Source organism: Orbicella franksi, chromosome 2 (assembly GCF_964199315.1).
Source record: "Orbicella franksi chromosome 2, jaOrbFran1.1, whole genome shotgun sequence".
Classification (NCBI taxonomy): Eukaryota; Metazoa; Cnidaria; class Anthozoa; order Scleractinia; family Merulinidae; genus Orbicella; species Orbicella franksi.
Genome location: NC_138146.1, coordinates 13,943,294 through 13,962,423, shown reverse-complemented (window position 1 = coordinate 13,962,423; position 19,130 = coordinate 13,943,294). Strand labels below are relative to the sequence as shown.

The following is a 19,130-nucleotide window of genomic DNA, read 5'->3' as shown; positions in this document are numbered from 1 at the left end:
TGTTATTGTTTCGTTATACTGAAGATCAATTACCTACCCATCAAAGAGTTTCTTCTTCTCTTCGTACAAAACACGAGAAAATTGTTTTAAACGTCTTTATTCCTTCAAAAGTAATTACATTTAATGTACATGAATTGTTACAAAACCTCATTAAAGAGAGATTTCTACATTTTTCTTTTTTATGAAGCGTTATTTGGATTTCTTATGTTCTGTTGGGAAAGGTTCTTCACTTTGTTGGTTTGATCATCTCCTTAAATGGGCATCAAACCCGGCAATGTTTGCTACGGTTGAAGTTCTGTAAATGGCACAATCTAAATGTGCAACTGGTTTCGGTTGACGCGGTTTTTCCAGAAGACAACAAAAAACCCAGCCAATCCAACCAACTGAAAACAGTCTGTCCTACAAGGCTTAGCTCAAGCATTGTATCAACCGTTTCAACTGAAAACGATTAGAAATAGAGTTCTGTTGGGGCACTTGATCAAACTAAAACTAGTTGTGGTTGAGGCAAGTTCTACAAAAAGACCAGTAGAACACGATTTTAATTTCATCTGGATGGAATCAACAATGACTGTTTTACAAAACTAACAGAATTTCAAACGATGTCCTGGAAAACAATAAATACTCAGCACATTTGTCACATTTCATTGGATTACACGGTTATGATAATTATGTTCATACACAATCTTTGAAGCGAATTTCTACTTTTTCGCCGCTTGGGGATACAAGTTTCGTCGCGCATGTGCATTACAGATGAGTCATGTCTATCGTTTCGTCACAGTGCCATCCGCTTTTCCAAATATGGCACATTCCGCCATGCCAACAAACAGCCCCGTCTCTACCACCCCTATAACATACAAAAAAGTTGAAAAGAAGATCGTCAGACATTTTGTCAGACAGAAAAGAGCTCGTACACGTTCGTGAATTCACCATCGTGCATCTCTACTTTAATACAGTCATATGGTTCCTTCGCCACAAAAAGGTTCTTTTTCTAGACCTTTCTTTTGTAAGGGGTTTTTGGTCCGTTTTTTTTGGTCCGCAGGCGAATACGATTCCTGGGAGTCTCTCAACTTACTCTCACCCCTGAATGGAATTCTAGTGGCATTTTACACCCAGCACCTGCACCTGTCCAAGATGCCAACCATTAGCCGCTGCCGGCGTCACCCATACAACGTTAAATAATAAGCTACTCATTAGCGTGTTTCCAGTAATTATGAGAACTATAGAAGTCAATAAAAATCGGAAAGCAACTTTTGCTGCACAAAACAATGTTTTCAGATGTGGACAGGAAACAAGTAAGTTTTCTAACCTGGTATTAGATTCAGTTGTGTGTTCAGCTCTTTCCAGTCATAAACCTAATCAAAGTAAGATAATTTATTATAAGCGATCTATCAGATACTTGGATTTTATACAAAACAATCTACTGATCGCGTGTGAGTTTCCTACCAGCAGTGCCATGTAATCAGAAATCCATGCAGTGTACACATGGCGATGCTGTTTAACTCTATAAGATCCATTCTGATGAAGTGTGCACCGCCTTCAAACCGATCTAACACAATAAATTGCGATTCACAACAGTTTAGACCAATTTCCTCGAATTACCTGGAAAAATTTGCGCATTCTACTCCAAACAATCCGAAAAAAGAGCCTGTTTCTTCAACCATTTGCTAATTTTGCAAACGAGAACTAACAAGTCTTCACCCACGACGTCACGGGGGTCATACTGGTGTTCGCCGCTGCCCCCCACAAAAAAACTATTTTTTGAAGTGTGTCATTAATTTTCTTCGAACACTGCGTGTTATTTGCATTCACTACGATTGGTCAGTTGCTATTACTCGAGATTCCTCTATAAGACAATCTTTGGATATACGCGTAAGAAACAAGAAAACATAATGAAAACCCCAACACATGCCAAGCTTTAAATAACTTCTTCAGTCCTTGCAGTGATCAACGTGTAATTTCTCCTCAAAACGCATTTGGCAAATTGACAAAGACGCGTAATTGTGATAACAAACGCATTCAACCAAAGCCGCTACTTGCAAACAACTATTTTAGGGTAAAGTGAACCACAATCTACATGAGAAACATTTGCCCATTTTGGTCAATGATCGGACAATTTGTGATTGTTATAAATTAGCTAAAAGAGATTTTATACAGTAACATCATCTTCAACATCATGTTACTTTGTACCTTGTCAAATTGACAATCTATGATGAAATTGCTGTTATCGGTTACTACAGGACCCTGAAGCAAAATCAACGAAAGTGCATGAGATAGAACATGTATGATGTTTTAGCAAAACTATTAAGAGAGAGGTGTCATATGGGTGTTAAGAAGGCATGTCACGACAAGCAAAAGAATATTCTCTGTTGCGTCAACACGTGCTAATATCCAAGTCACATACTCCACCCACCCACTAGCCTGTGAACAGGCTCTGTGATTGAGGAGCAAAGAGGAAGTGGGAAGACGAATGAGGACAAAAGAAAGAGGAGAAGAGAGAGAGAGAGGAGGGGAGACGCCCTAACTCCCAACCCATTTCCCCACAGCCAGTTCACTCTCAGCCAGTTCACTCTCAGCCAGTTCACTCTCAGCCAGTTCACTCTCAGCCAGTTCACTCTCAGCCAGTTCACTCTCAGCCAGTTCACTCTCAGCCAGTTCACTCTCAGCCAGTTCACTCTCAGCCAGTTCACTCTCAGCCAGTTCACTCTCAGCCAGTTCACTCTCAGCCAGTTCACTCTCAGCCAGTTCACTCTCAGCCAGTTCCTTCTCTGCCTTTCCAGCCACGCTCAGACCCTTCTGGCCAGAGCCTGTTCACAGACTACCCACCCACTCCCCTCCCAAGGCATACATACTCATACGCTTACTCATTTCAAGCACATTTGAGACGGGGGGGGGGGGGGGAGGGGAGGGGAGACTTGTTCAATGTGCTGTAAAATATGATCAGTACTATAATCAATGAGGCATTATTTGTGATTCCTTTGAACACAAGAACCAGTATTAGTTTTCCCACAGCTAGTGTATACTGTACTTAGAGAGACGGGTGATGTCAATCAGTGTAGTTTTGACATAACTTACTAGCTTGCATGCATACTCACAGCTTTAGCTTGTGCCATTCTAAGAGCTGGTTTCAACCCAAGTTTCTCCATTTTTTTCATGACTGGTACATATGACATAGGGATGACTTCAACTGGAATTCCTTTCTTAAACTGCAATTCACATAAACACACACAAGCAAGTATTGCCTCTCACAAATCTGCTCTGTTTTAAGTTTACCTCCATGCAAGCTTATAACCGTCACATTTCATTATCATTCTTTTTTTTTGCCATTCTATTTTGGTGCCACATTTGTTTTTTGACAATGACACTAATCATTCATATTTTGTATTTGATCCATTTTGTTTCATGTGTTTGTAACATGCTCAAACAACTTTAGCTGGAATTCAATGTTTGTGTCTTGTAAAACTGTTGGCTGGTGACCCCTGCTCCTTTAGCTGTTCCTTTAGCTGCACTGGAAAATTGTTTCTATTACCAGCAAATTAAAACAGCATCACAAATAAACAGAAAATATACATAAAAGAGAAAAACTAGATACTTTCACAAGTCTTGTTGAAGTAGCTGGTGGCTAATACTTTTGCTTATTATCTGGTAAAAGACTTAAAGTTAACATAATGTATAAGTATGGATATCCACAGAAAGCACTGTAATTAAGGTGTGAATTTTACATATAAGTGAAAAGACTCGTAAAGTATATGAAATTGACAAAGATGCTGGTAACTCCAATGATCATGTTTGCCCTATTTTCTACCAAGTAACCAAGATCTCAAAATAAACATGCAACTTCAGGGACATATCAATTTAATTTGTATTAAGTACTACTAGGTAAAGCACAAGCTGACTTACTCCATTGCCTAGTTGCTTTGAGTCTTTCCTGAAAGGAAAGAAACAAGTTGAGAACATAACCATCACAGAGGGCTACATTCTGCAAACTATTATTACCTCACAGGAATAAATCTCCACTGGTTACAAACACTGTTCATAACCACTGCTAATATTTAGTCACAAAGTCACAATAGTCACAAAGTTGACTCAACTGTCTGAGTTGAATGTCAAAATTGCTTCCCTACCCACCCCTAGTATTAGTGCTTCCTAGTTTTTCTATGGTCTTCTTTCTTTTTCCTGGTTATTGATTGGTTTAACAAACATTATGTTTGCTGTGAGTGATGAACAACAAGCTTAAAGCAGCATCCCAAAGCAGTACTTTCAACTGCCAATCAATTAAAATCTTCTGCAAACTTTAAAATGTACCTGTCATCCGCAATAATAATGAACTGCTTTGCACAAGATGCTACAATTTTCTCTTGGGTTAAACAGCCTCTGAACAAAGACAGATTAAGAAAGATTTGCAATTAAAAAACTCATCATGATAAAGCAAATACATGTAAGGCAGAAACATGCATGTTATGCATAAAGTGTAAGAGAAAAATAACATTTCAAAAAATGGTGTACCCTCCTCCTTTGATTGCAGTTAGGTCAGAATCCACATCATCAGCCCCATCAATAGCAACATCTAGCTGAAAATAAAACAAAGCCCATGTGATCTCAAAAAAATATTGCTCTTCATTCTACTTAAAAGTTATAGTCATTATCTTGAATTTGATAATCTATCCTCTGACAAAATCTTGTGGACTTGGACTGAGATTAAAACTCAACTAAATAATAATTATTACTACCTTTATAAGTACCATGTACCTGTAGGCTGACAGAGCACTAGTACAGCTCATAGTCTAGCCTTCACACACTCTGCATGCCTACAATATTCAATAAATTATTGACTTCCCTATGCTGTTATTTCAGATGTTCCATCTTACCTCAGGTTGTCTGTCGAGATCAGTGAGAATCAATTTGTGTTGTGTGATTAGCTGTTGGGCCTACATGACAGTGATTGAAACACATGAAATTGAATGAATCATGCCAGTGGCAAAATGTACAGAAGATAAGGGGACTGATGACTTATTTTGTATATTTATAATTATCATCATGACTTGATACTACCTGTAAGGTAATTTGTTTCAGTTATATTTACAACAAAATCTTTGTTTTGAACGAGTCATTTTAATTTTAGTATACATGTTCACATTTAAACGAGCCCCAGGCTCGCTGGTGAAATGTGTCTAAATAAAGTACTTACTTACTTACTTACTTACTATGTACAATAATAACGGAATGGTGTAAAATAATTTATGTTAATTTATACATTAATTTATTATAATTGTAATAATTGTGTTCTAAATCAAAATAAATATGCATCAGCATGTGAACAAAATTCAGTACTACATGTAGTTACGGTGTATTTAAGTCTAAATAAAGCAATTTGGTTACAAAGAATAGTACAAAGAAAGAAAAAACTCGTTAAAAAATATGGGCTTAACAATCACTTACCTGAAATGATGATGGAACACACAATAAATTTAAATTCTCTTCTTTCACTCTTTCAGCTGCAAATGAAGCAAAATGTCTACATTCAGTTGCATTAAGGTGGCTCCATAGGGTAATCATTTATGGCATTGCACACGCAAGTGCATTGAATGTTGTTTTTACATTCGCCTTCACACCCAGTCCTCTCAAACTTATTTACATGTAATAACCAATGATTAAATAGTGTTTTACTATCATCTGTTGAAATTCTGGGCTTAAATTTTGAATTATAAATGCCCAAACAAATGTGTTTTTTACTGTTTTTATGGCTTTGTGTTTTTCTTGAATTTCCTTTGGTGAAATCTTACAAAATTTTTACAGCACATCGCTTCCAGCAGGATACAAATTTTAAACACACAAAAAGTAGGCTTTGTAAAGGCAGTTTTTTCGATTTTCTCAAATTTGTGTCCTTTACCACTGCAAAAAGTCTGGTCTTACAGATCTCCCTAAAAAACGAGTTCCGACTTTTTACAGTGGAACTCCACTTTATGGACACCTGCTAATACGAACAGTTTTGCCTGTCCAGCACACTGTCTCTCACATTAGTCCACTCAATTTTGACACCAGTTAATACAGACAAAAGACACTCTAAGGTAATTCAAGTGACTAGCTCTTGTCTCATACAAAGACATCTATGCCAACTCTCTCAGATTATCTGGGAGTCTTCCCGATAGAGACGGAATCTCCTGGTCTCACATACAGTTCAACAAATCTTCTGAACAATATAAAGGAAAGCACATAAAATACATCTTTCAGATGTATTCTGCCAATTTTTCACATATGTTTGGGAAAAGTTTTGGATATTTGAGGCATTTTTTTGTGGTTAAATTAGCAGAGTTTTACTTTGAACAACTTTTTTTCGGGCTGTCACTTAGGTAAAATTGGAATTATCTCGCAGATTTTGATATTTTTAGGTTGGCATCTCTGCAAAGATAATCTAGCTCTATAAACACTGGCTATCTTGCACACTGTACATGAGTCTACTTGTACTACATGTGTGCAAATCCATTAGAAAAAATTTAAGTTTCCTACTGACTAATGCTTTGCTATTACAAAATACATGTGGTGTTATAGCAAGACATTTTGACGGATCTTTCTTTCAACTTTGATATAGGACAATTTACTATTTAAATGAGCTTCAGGCTTCTTCAATTTGAACTTAAGTTACAGCTAAGATATTAAAAATCATTCCCTTGAAAACAAAGTTAAAGCATGCTTACTAAAGACGCACAGATTATAAATTATGCAGCAATTTTTGTGTGTGACTTTAGTGTCCACATAAAAGTTTCAATTTATTAGAGAAGAGAATTAATATTTGGATCTAAAAGTAACTCACCGATACGTTCAACTGCAAATACTATTGTTGATCCAGACCCAATTCCCAGGGCTTGGTTATCCTGTATGACAATAAATGCTCTTTCAAATTAAAAATTGATTTAAAATCTGTCTAACACAGTAACTCGGCATTTTTATGTTAACAGTGACAGATTGAGGGGTGTGCAAAGCGGGAAGCCCAAAGTGAAACTGGGTGCTTTCTAGCTCCAATAAGAGGGGGGAGGGGGGGCGGTGTGTGGTATATAGGCAAGACGTTTTAGTATAATTTCATATATAAGGGAGGTTCCTGTGTTCCCTGGTTTCCTCTTTGAAATTTATGACTAGAGAATCAAAATAGAATCATCCTACATCTTCAGGACATCAGGAAAATACACAGAGTTTTTGCGACGATTTCCATGAATGTGTGATCCAGAAAGCCCCATGGAAAGTGATTGGGAATTTTGAGAGGGTGGGGGATCTTAGAAGCCAAACATTATGGAGGAACATAAGAAGCTAAACCGGGATTTCTGGAGGGGTAGGGAGTTTAAGCCAAATAACTTTAAATGTGCAGGTTACTCAGAAATAGACCAGGTGTATATTTATTTTGGGCATGTACATGACATAACACAGTGAACTCTGTTAATAATATCACACATGTACAGCCATGTGCAATGCACAGCACAGACATCCTTCAGCGGAGGCATCCCACTTGACTGGTTGCATTCTATATGGCACAGGGTTATGTGCAGTCTTCCATCCTGCCTAGTATATTAAATCACTGATTACCTTTGTCCCTGGGGAGATGCTCCCCAAAGCTTTTGGTGGGGTGTGGGGTCTGGACCTTGAAACCTGTACTCTAGCTACATGTATTCAGACAAAAATCTGTCATTTTCCATGCCCTATTTCAGACCTGAGAGAAAAATTGTTACCCCTTATCAGATTTCTAAAATTAGAACACGGCTTTACTATAGGGTCACAGAAACCAAAACTGCTCAAAACCATACCCTTTGGAGCCGTACACAATGATAGAGCCCATATAAGGGAGTAAATGCCCCCCCCCACACCCAGGTTCTTGTCCCAGGGGGGGGGTACTGCCATATATAGGCTACATAGGTATGTGCCATTGTGAAGGGTATGGTTTTCAAGCAGTTTACTCTAGCATAGGGTATATAAAACAGAGTGTTTGGGTCTAGAATAGGGTATCAATTTTCAAGAAACTGACCAGTTGGTTGAACATTTTATCTAAACTAAGGAAACCAGGAATTGCCACTCAAAAATATAAAAAGAAATGAAATCAGCAATTTTAAATTCTTGCAAGTCAGCCTCAACAGCGTTGATAGACGACTATCATAAATCACTACTGGATATTATTAACGCTATGGCTACATCTCCGGCAGCCGAACAGGTTTTTTAAAATACTCTGTGTCTGGCAGTGAGACTTATTATTATTACTTACTTATTATTTATGGAGTTACCCTTAGCATTATTGAAAGCTAACCATAAACAGGCCAACCGGAGAGCTATTTAGGCTAACCGGAGTGCTATTCAGGCTAACCGGAGTGCTTTTTAGGCTAATTGGAGTGCTTTGTAAGCTAACCAGATTGCTATTCAAATGTTTTGACTGCTGGTCACTTTATAATAGTCTACGTTATAAATCCCGATATACCAGGTGTCGGGCTCACCGAAATTAGTATTCAGCCATATAAACAAGGATTTAAAATTATTAAATGAAATTTTTAAAAAATAATTTTGACTGCCGGACAAGGAGTATTTTGAAAAACCTGTCCCGCTGCCGGACATGGAGACACAGCGTATTATTAACTGTCAAAAATCGGGATTCAGTCGATGGAAATCGGTGGTTTTAATACTGGTTACTCTAGTATAGGGTAGCAAAATTCAGCCGAACTAGCTCTGGTACAGGCTAAGGGTTTCAGGGTCGCAGCGGCACATCCCCACCCAGAAATTCCTAAAGCAGCCCCCCCCCCCCCCCCCAGGTTCTTGTCGCCATAGAGAGATAAACCTCTTCCCTTAGAACCCTGAAAGTAGGCAAGTTTAAACCTGTTCTAAGTGCTTCTTTCAACAACGAGAAAATTGAAAGGTGAAACACAGAAGTACTTGAATAACTGATAAATTAAGCTTATGTTAGAATACATTTTACTTTCCTGTCTCTGGTCACAACAACAAAAACTTAATTTTCCATTGAAGCAACTCCTCGGCGGTTCTGAAAGTGGAGCTAACTTACCTTGACATACGTGTCCACTGCATATCTTGCTGCAGCCCGTTTTCCAGCATCCATGACTGCTTTTCCAGCGGAAAACGAGCGATAGCAATGCAGAATTGTTCCTTGGAGGCGACACAAGTTCCGACTCATTGGCTCGTGGAATAATGATGAACGAATTTACAGCCGAGACAATCTTCCGTCCAGCGGTCTCAGTAACCGGAAGTGGAAGTTCCAGTACAGGATTACAGTTCTAGTTGTGGCTCAAAAATGTAAACAACAATATATGTGTCCTTTGTTGATACTGAAATGATCAGTTATTTATTTATCGCTTTTACGTGGTCTTTAAAAAAAAAAAACTTTATCACTTCAAAGGATCGTTTCTCCGCTATGGTCCTGCTTCGTAACCGCGCAAATTTCATCATTACAAAATGGCGGCTACCGGACCGACTGTATGGTTTCAAACGACCGTGAATGTTAAGCCAAAATCTCGCGGAGTTCATGTGATAACGGACGAAATAGCGCGTATTCCAGAGCTAAAGAAGTACAAGATTGGACTGGCTCATTTGTTATTGCAGCACACCTCAGCAAGCATATGTATTAACGAGTGTTGGGATTCATCGGTTAGGACCGACATGGAGATGATGTTAAATCGTTTGGTTCCAGAGAGCGGACCTCCGTACATACATACTCTTGAAGGACCTGACGATATGCCAGGTTAGGCTGATACATCCAGCTTAAACAATTGCCTGTTACAATTTAGGGATCTCGAGGTGAAGAATGCCACTTTCTGTAGAGGGCACATGGTGCGGGGAGGGGGGGGGGGGGTGTTGGTAGAGCGGTGGGGGGATGGGAAATACCTCTTATTTGTCAAGTGGAAGACTCTCATGTCAAGTCTGATTTAAAGGTAATGTTAGGGATCAGCCTAAGTTGGGTCAGACATTACATTTTTTTGTGGGGTGGGGGAAGGGGGAATGGGGAACAGAAGAAACAGGAGCTGTGAGGGTAGTGATTTGACCAGGTACACAAAGAATGACCTGATGAGGGCTTGAACCAACAGATCTCGAACCATGGACCAAATCTAATTATGCAATAGTAAAACCCACAAGCGGGAGGCAGTGCAACCTTCCAACAACCCATTGATTAACCTGCTGTGAAAAAGAGTTGTGCTTCATACATCAAGTCTCCCAGGGCTGGGACTTCCATGTCATGTCACCAGTGTGTTGTCAAATATTGTTAAAATGCTCATGGTGGCAGGGAGATAGAGAGTGGAAACATATTTTTTGATAGCACAGGTGATGTTTAATGGGCAATAGAGTACATATGGCATGTCAAAAGCAGGGAGGGGTTTGATTAACATTCTCAGTAGGAGGACAACTGGTTTTCACAGGTGGGCAAAACTTTTTTAACTGAAATTCTTTATAAGAAAAACATTCCTCTAGATGGTCAAACCAGGCAGGCAAAATCATCCTCACAGCGAGTCAATTTGCCCATTGCCCATTGGCATTTCGGAGAGAAATTGAGGTACACCGATACCTTAATGAAACTCGGGCCTACAAAAGTGAAGTAAACCCAACGTACAGTGCACAACCAAATGGAATACTGACATGAAAAGAAGGGAACACTTAAGGAATTTTTGTTAACTTCTTTTGTCTGGCAGGACATGCAAAGACAGCTCTTGTAGGACCAAGTGTGACAATTCCTATAACAAATGGCAAGTTCAATCTTGGAACTTGGCAGGGAATCTGGCTTTGTGAACACAGGAATCACGCAGGATCTAGAAGGATTGTGGTAACTCTTCAAGGTGTCCAATAACAAATAATGTGAAAAATGTCAGTAAAGTATGTGGATAATGGTTGAAGACATTGCATATTTGTCAAGTAAAATGATAAAAATTACTTAATTGCTTTTTTACATACACTTAGCGTTTTTGGTCATAAAGGTCATCATCAGAGAGTTAAAAGCATTCATGTAATAAAATTCCAGTCCCTTAATAATGTATTAGAACTGTATGAATCGACTAAATAATTACAGAATGGCTACAGATGGATGTTTTCGGCATGGTACTAATAGCTAAGTACTTTGAGATAATGTAAATGGTATTTACTGTACAGTTTGTCTACAGATGTATGCTATGTTTTCATGATGAAGGGAAGGGCTTCTCTTTTTTATGTCAAGACTCCTTTAAGTTTCAAGACCTGCATTATTTAAACTAAAGTTTAAAGTAATATTAAGGCTGATAAGTTTGACTGTGACAAAATAAAATTTTGGAGGATATAAATGTGCATCTTTGTAGTGGTGTCAAAATCCAACCTTAAAGGACTTCCATAAATATTTTATAAAGATATATAAAACTGAAAATACATCTGTTCAGAAGATTGGTGAGTAGATCTGTCCTGAATTTGAGCCGTCTTTTTTTCTGTTGTCACTAACTGCACCAGAATGTTGTACAGTAATTTCACAGCTAATTTCAACTCATGGACAGTACAGTCTCCAGAAAAGTCAGGACTCTTACTGAATGAAATATTCCCAGCGACCATAAACGCTTTCATTTGAAAGGCAACTTGACTCATAGAAGAGACTTTTGAAGCAAATAAATGCTAATGTCGTCCAGTGAGGTAAATGGTACTTGCACTTTGAAGTGGCTCAAAATGCGCAGCCTCAACTATAGTCGACTACATGCAACATGTTGGGATTTGCTTTCAGGAATCTCTAGAATTTACGGCTATGCAGAACAAAGATACGCACAGAAACTTGCTACGCTGCTTAGATCTTTCTGCATTACCTTTTGAAGACTGAAAAACATTGATTTTTTCAGTTTTGGCCAGAAGAAAACGAGAGTTTATTTCTGTCTTCTAGTCACCCCACTTTAAATGGCTTAAGATTTCTGTTGATACAGTGACTCGCTAACGTTAATACTGTTGTTTCCCCACGATGCTGATGATATGAGAAAATCGTTTTAGAAACTGAAGGCAGCAGCCGTGACTAAGAACGTGAAATTACGTAATAGGCCAGACAGAGAAGGAAAGAAGAAAAGAGAATGATACATACGTTGAAAAAGAACAAAAACATTAAATCGCACGCAAAAATAAACGAGGGCAAGCAAATAACTACATAATCAAGTAAGTAAATACGTGAATGAAAGAATATAACATAACGGGGAATACATGTAAGGCAACTGTGGTTTTCATAGCTGCAGATGAAAGAAGAAAACAGTTTCCTAAGCTACAATGTACCGTACAAGAGACGAAAGCTGTATGCTTGAATGACTGATCGGTAAAGATTTATGAACGTGCAAATAAAGCAACAGGCAATGAACAATTGGCTAAGTTGATAAACTGTCTAGATGGAGAGAAAAAAGGAATAGTTCCCAAATTGTTTTTAGATACGAGGCAGGAAAAATGAAGGGTTGTTATTGACTTGGATGAGTCAGTTCTGGCGGTGCAAAAATGAATAAAAGCTATTAACGATAATTAGGAAATGCTCTTTCATGAAAACAATTAGCGTTTCGTATAATTCACCACTCTTATCTGATTTTTATTTTACCTTGATTAATTCCTTTCAAGTTATTTTTTATCCGATGTTAGCGTAAATGTGGTATACATATTAACGATGATGTAAGCGGCGCGGTTTTTAATGCCTTTGTGAGGCGGAGCCGAGAAATCGAAAGTTACAAACGACTTTAAAAAGGTTTGGAAAGTTTTCGGCTTTTTGGCGTACACGCGAGTACATGTTGACCCAGTTTGATTCATTTATTTTTGTACGTGATATTACCAATAAAGTTCTCATTGCTGGCAATTACCTCCTTTACACAACAATTCTTCGTTGGTCTCATCATTTTGATTAAAATGATGAAAAGTTGCTTTCGATTTTTTTTCGTATAATCTTAGAAGCAGATATCAGCGTTCCGTTAAGAGTTTTATGTGACTTGGACTGAAAATGTCCATCCAGCTTATCTCAATATTTGCCACCGTAGATAAAAAGTAATAAATTTGGATTATATTAGCACACGTACGCTCGCATTAAATATAATACCTTGCTAATTTTTCATGGTTTCTCTCGTTTGCAGCAAATTTGGATTTTACAAGCTTAGCCATCTTTCAAATTTAACCCCGTGACTTAAGTCAACTCGCCAACATATACCAATTCCTGCAAAAGACAGCTCTTTTTATTAGTTTTTCAGTCAATGCAAACACTAGCACTTCGTCTAGATATATTCCTTGTAAAATTTGCATGAGAAAAAACCCGGCTTGCACCTGGTGATTTTAAGCTTTCAAAACAGTAAGACTTACATTGCATTTAAATCCGAGGACACCACCGCTAAAACGCGCAGGGCGCCGGAAAGCTTGGCAAAGAACAAGTGTGACCTGCTCCGTTCGGCAGACCAGTTAACTGGGTTTTCCATCTGTAGTTTTGTGGAAATATAATTGTTATTGCCCGGGTCTTAGCGGTCCATTAATGCTGTGTAACACCTTGGATCTATAGAGGTAAGAAAATCTTGTGCAAGTGTTTTCTTTGTCAGCAAAAAAAATATTTTGGCTCATACAAAGAAATATGAAATAATTTCAGTTAGGAAAATGGCATTTTCTCCCAGTTCGACATTAATGTTTTTCCTTGCTGTGCAGTAATAGATTTCGAGTGCGTTAGGTAGTACATGAATTATTTAGCGGCTGGCCATGTTTTCGACATTTAGTTTTAACTTGAATGGCCATATATAGGCTAGCCACAAAAATATACCCCTATTTCTACTGAATGTGGAAATACATTTTTTGAATTGAAGGAAACAGGAAAAGAAAAAAAGAGAGAAAAAATGTCCGACTACGCAAGACTGTTTATTGCATGTTATGACATCTGTAGGCGCCTTTCTGATGAATTGGCACTTCTTCATTTGACGGGGAATTTTTATTCTTAACAAACCCCTGGTATAAATACATACTTTGTCCCGTGAAAGACTTTGTTATGCAAATTCGTTCTGGACCCGTTTCGGCCTATGAATTAGAGTCTTTGCTAATTAAAAAGGACAATATCCAAAATTCAGCTCTAAGCATGGTAACCAATTTGAATGTCACTTTTTTTCCTTCCCGTCCAATAGAATGATCAGAGGTTTGTGTACAGAAGAAAAAAACATAACATGGAAATTTTGAAGAAATTTCTTCTCGCCGCGACCGATTGCCGCAGATTAACGAGTAGTGTATTGGTGATTTCTAATGGAGCGCTGTGCGATTTAACAGAGTTGTAAGTCGCTTCCACAAGCATCGTTCTACTGAGGAAGATAAGAAAGGGAACTCGGCTGGCATCGCCAGATTGACTCGAAATTACAGCTTAGTAAATCGTCCATTCGTTAAAGTTTCACAAGCAGCTGCCGCTACATTGAATACTCAAGTCTTTAAAACGCCGTATTTCATTAAACCCAACAAAAAACCCTGCGATATAAAGGGATTACTGGTAGCAAACGAACCTCAGATGGACAATAAATGGGTTTCCTAAGCAATGTGGAAATTTTTGCCTTCGCCTTGGCTTTATTTCTAATGACACTTGCCGCCTTGGTCATGAATTTCCTGGTTTGTTTAGTTGTGTACAGAAGCAAGGAACTCCGACGACATATATCCAGCGTATTTATTGTAAATCTCGCAATCTGCGACTTTTTCATGGCTGTTTTTGCGATGCCTTATTCATTCGGAGCAATAGTGGCGGACAAATGGCCATTTGGAGGGTTTTGGTGTCAAACAAGCGCGTTTTGGAATATGGTATTAGGCCTCGCGGCGGTTTTAACACTGGCTACAATTTCCGCGGACCGCTACATTGCAGTTTGCAAACCTCTACAATACAGAGCTAAAATGACTGTCCAAATGGCTCTGACTATGATCTCCTTCGTTTGGTTACAATCCATCATATTTTCCTTAATACCCATTGGATTTGGCTGGTACGAATTTAACTTTCGATATTTTTTCTGCACTTTTCCCTCTGAGCTATATGAAGTAAACTACCTGGTTTTTACAGGAGCAACCTACGCCGCTAACGCAGGACTTTCGCTGCTGGTCATGTTAGTGACTTACTACAGAATTTTCAACGTGGCGAAGCTGCATTCTCGCAGGATTGGGCATGCTGTAATCACCGCGGTCCATCTCGCGCCAGTACGCGGACCTGTAGCGGCTACCGAGACCAGCCGGCAGCGAGAGTTCAAAGCTGCGAGAAAAATTCTCTTCGTCATCGGCGCGTTCTTATGCTGCCTTGCGCCGTACACCACGCTTCGTATTCTTGAACTGGGCAACGGCGGATTATCGCTTAGCCACACTGTAACAATCGCATTGAGGTGGATCGCCTTTCTAAAGAGTGCTATTGATCCTTTTATTTACGGACTTTTGCAGAGGCGATTTCGGCGCGCTTTGCTGGAATTATTTCTTGGGACGCAAAGAGCTCGGTTAGCGCGTGGCTCGCTGCCTTGTGGACACGTACGACTGAGTGTCCGAGCAAAAAGACAGTCATCACAGAGCGAGACGGGGACATTTGTGACCGTTGCTACAAAAAGAAGCTCAATCGAGTGAACAGATGTGAAATTATCAGTTGAAGTTTAAATTTTGCAATTGCGATCTTTTAGTACCGAAGGCGCCCTGATCTTTTAAACGCCCAACAAATCGAACAAAACTAGCGGACGCAAACAAAAATAACGATTTATTTGGCAATATTACGTAGGGGGGCATTAAATCTTGAAGAGCAGAAAAGCTCTGCACCCATTTGTAATTACGCGTGGCAGCGAGTTTGTTTATCTCTATTTGAGTTTACATAGCTGGAAATGAAAAGGATTTTTTTTCAATTATATAGATTTCTGAAAACCTGTCATGGTCCGCAACACGGCTTTTTTTCACTTGTAAATATATTTTCTTTCTTTTTTGTACTTTTGCTTCAATCTCATGCTGGCAGATGAGCAAGCTACAAATAGAAGTGACACCAAAAAAACCCACTCTGTCCATAGTCCGGAAAGGCGAAAATTTAAGTAAACACGAGATTGCAAACAATAAAACTCGTTCTTGATAGATGGTTTTAATTACTTCGGCCGGCCTTTTTCGCGGTGAAAAACAGTCCACCAGAGTCAAGGCCAACGTAATTGCATCAAATTAATATGGGACACAAATTCTTTCCAGAAAACAACAAGATCTGTTATTGTATTATACAATTCTGATTCACAACTGGATTTATTTGAAATTGGTTTTAGTTGAATCTGCGGAGAGCGTTTCCCAATGGCATGATTTTAAAGGTTTTTAACACCGAAAAGAATAAGTTTACATTCTTAATTATTTCAGTTTCATTCTTATGTTTTTAAATCGTAACACCGTGAATAAAATCAGTTTTGACAGATCAATAGATATGTTTTTGTTTTGCTGAAAAAAAAAAAACAATAAATATGCGCAGGTTTCGTAATAAATTGAAATTTTGTCGTCTTTTGTCACAATAAAACTGATAATCTACTGAACTACAAGCTAATAACTATATTATACCGGACATTCTTTGCAAAAGCAGCCGAAGAGAATTTTTGGCGGTATTTTTTCATAGATGAAGAAAGCCTTTCTTTTAGAAATTATTTATTAGCCCTGATGTAACCTTGATTGATGCCTCAATAAAATGAAACCCCTAAACATAATCACTGGGGTCGTTAATTTCCGAATAGTTCCATTTTTTGCTAGGCGTTGTTTCGAAGTGGTTTATATTTTTTTCCCGTGGAAATTAAAGGGAATGGTAAGTAAGGGAAACTGGCTCGCAAAATTTCTCGTCGAGACGTAAGGAACTTGAAGCGATCGCGCGCAGGACCAATGTTCGTCACTGTCACAGTGTTATCTTGTCATGGAGGTTTGTTCAACTGTTGTATATTTTTTCATCAGGTGGCCAACACGTTTGAGAACTTTCAGTCACGTAGTTGTCAGAGGGAGGGATTAGTCTTATGACGTTCCTGTTAAAAATAGAGCAATTTCAATTAGTTGTCAACGTATAAACGTTTTTAGCATTTAAAAGAAAACTGAAAAGTGCTTATAGGCGAAAGATAAGGGGCGTTTTTTTCGAGAGTAGCTTACATCGATAACATTAGAGAAGGATAAGATTCAGCGTGTTGTTCTATATCGAAGGAAAAATATCATATACACAGTGAGTGAGGCAACATTGGGATTTTGGAGAAACAAGTTTAAAAGGATACCGAGAAAAAGCGGAATCGACGCTGATCTAGTTGAGTAATTTTTCGTTCAATATGGGATTTATCTCGGTATATCTCTCAAGGATTAAGTGGCGAATAGATTTATAAAATCCGTCTTGCATTGTGTGAGGCTTAACGTTAACAACTTCATCGATGTTATGGTTTCTGAGAGTTTGTTTTCTACATTTTAGCCTCACTGATCACTGATTGGTAGCATTTTTTCAGTAATGATTCCATGTCTTGATAGTATCATATAGCTTAAAGAACTCGATGTGATTCGCTTACGAGAACAAAGGGGTCGTTAACGTATTCGACTTACTGTCGCGGTATTCATTAACTTGTTCTGAAAATAAACAGTGCATTCAAAGACCAAATTGGACTATTTCCAATGCTGAGAGGGTCAAGAAAGAGCCAATGCCACAAATTGTGCGCTAAAATTCAGCAGAATACCGAGTATAATCGCACGAACGCTAGTAAGCACGAGCGGTAAAATTTAGCTTGTAATTCATTAGTCAGGCAATGATTCTGAGTACGAGAGACCAACTAAAAAAAAAAGAAAACTAAATTCCACCCATGAAACAACACAGAGGCTTGGTCGGGAGGTCAGGGCCCATTTCGGAGAAGAGAAATATTTAAAAATTAAAATATAAAAAATTTTACAACGCCATTTCTCGCCTAGTTATTGGAATACGTGTGCCCGAGACCAGCTGCTCATTTGAACCTGACATGAACACAAACGGTCCGTCACTATTTTGAGAAATATCCAAGACTTTGTAGACACTATTCCTGAAGTTTTAAAAGTCAACTGTCCGATGTCATGCAGAGATAAGAAGCAATTTATTTTTCACAAAGGCTTTGTCTTTAATTTTTAATGCCTTTGACTGCATTCTGTTTTATTGCCAATAACAGCTTATGGCTCAACAGATGTTAAAGTCCATTTTTGGTCAGTAAGTGAAAAAGGACGCCCGCTGCATAATACCGGTTACGTAATAATTTGCTTTTCCTATCTCGGGAGCCGTTAGTTTTATCGTGATATGCGGCGATTTTTAATCTACTGTTTGAAAAAAAAAGGCGAAGGAGAGTACATGTTTGCTTGATCTCTTTAAAAGTTTGCGATGCTCCCTCAAAACAATTCAACAATATTCCTTGTTCCCTTTAAAATAAATCTTTCTTAGCCCCTGAGAGGCCCTTGGGCGTGTGTCCACTAATTTTAGAAAGTCGATGATGGCACGAGCTTGTGAATTAGTATTTTAGGATCTCATGATATTTTTATTTTCATCAAAATTTTAGTCTACGACAGTGGAATGTGTGAAGATTTGTAGGTTTTCTGAGGACATTTTAATAAAGTTCTTGTTATTATTATTATTATTATTATTATTAATATTGTTATTATTATTATTATTATTATTATTATTATTCCAACCGGGCTGTATTAGCCATTATTCCCCTTCAAAGCTGTCATTACTCATTAAGCCGCTCCATGTCGATCTGCTGTGTAGCCACTAAACTAAGAATATACTCGCATATGCATATATCGCGTCCGAAATTTGCGAAATTTCAAAAAGGAACCCGAGGCTGAGATTTTGAACAGAATATAATTTTATGTGTTGAAATTATTTAAATACAATACAATTATCTATTTTAATTAAGCCTTATGAAAATTCTTTCTTTCTCAACTAGCAAAACCAACCAAGAAAAACAAACAGCACTAGCCGTATGTACATTCGATGCCAAAAACGTTTCTGCAGGAAGTTCTGTGTGTCATATCGGGATTTATTGCCTGCAGTCTGACTCAAAATTACTTCAACGCCATCAAAGTCATGGTAGGAGAGATAATCTGACGTTGTGTCGGCCTTGCCCATTCTCTAGTACTATAATCTAAGAATGTTCACAAGAACATTTTCAGCCTAAGATCGGCAGAAAAATAAGAATATTCAGCCTGGA

At 38.3% G+C, this 19,130-nt stretch overlaps 3 protein-coding genes across 5 annotated transcripts in view; 2 read left to right on the top strand and 1 right to left on the bottom strand.

The window, feature by feature from the left end:
* Positions 1 to 81: 81 nt before the first annotated feature.
* The window catches only part of LOC145478128 (ribose-5-phosphate isomerase-like), a 52,700-nt gene continuing 33,651 nt past the window's right edge, over positions 82 to 19,130 (bottom strand). The window contains exons 1-11 of one of the 3 annotated variants that reach the window (XM_081456048.1): positions 9,029 to 9,210; positions 6,809 to 6,869; positions 5,437 to 5,492; positions 4,866 to 4,925; positions 4,504 to 4,568; positions 4,303 to 4,371; positions 3,898 to 3,925; positions 3,093 to 3,203; positions 2,188 to 2,241; positions 1,307 to 1,352; positions 82 to 844 (exon numbers count right to left, since the gene is read on the bottom strand). In XM_081456048.1, coding sequence (XP_081312174.1) covers positions 762 to 844; positions 1,307 to 1,352; positions 2,188 to 2,241; positions 3,093 to 3,203; positions 3,898 to 3,925; positions 4,303 to 4,371; positions 4,504 to 4,568; positions 4,866 to 4,925; positions 5,437 to 5,492; positions 6,809 to 6,869; positions 9,029 to 9,157 — 762 coding nt within the window. In that variant the 5' untranslated portion in view covers positions 9,158 to 9,210 and the 3' untranslated portion in view covers positions 82 to 761. Of the gene's footprint in view, positions 845 to 1,306; positions 1,353 to 2,187; positions 2,242 to 3,092; positions 3,204 to 3,897; positions 3,926 to 4,302; positions 4,372 to 4,503; positions 4,569 to 4,865; positions 4,926 to 5,436; positions 5,937 to 6,808; positions 6,870 to 9,028; positions 9,211 to 19,130 lie in introns of those variants that run through there. The other 2 variants (XM_081456049.1, XM_081456050.1) reach the window with 2 other exon arrangements.
* LOC145478135 (UPF0047 protein YjbQ-like) lies at positions 9,255 to 11,288 on the top strand. The gene is made up of 2 exons (XM_081456057.1): positions 9,255 to 9,721; positions 10,665 to 11,288. The coding sequence occupies exons 1-2, from the start codon at positions 9,436 to 9,438 to the stop codon at positions 10,817 to 10,819; spliced, it is 441 nt and encodes a 146-aa protein (XP_081312183.1). The 5' UTR covers positions 9,255 to 9,435; the 3' UTR covers positions 10,820 to 11,288.
* Positions 11,385 to 18,021, top strand: LOC145478121 (G-protein coupled receptor 26-like). The gene is made up of 2 exons (XM_081456040.1): positions 11,385 to 13,491; positions 14,097 to 18,021. The coding sequence occupies exon 2, from the start codon at positions 14,479 to 14,481 to the stop codon at positions 15,547 to 15,549; it is 1,071 nt and encodes a 356-aa protein (XP_081312166.1). The 5' UTR covers positions 11,385 to 13,491; positions 14,097 to 14,478; the 3' UTR covers positions 15,550 to 18,021.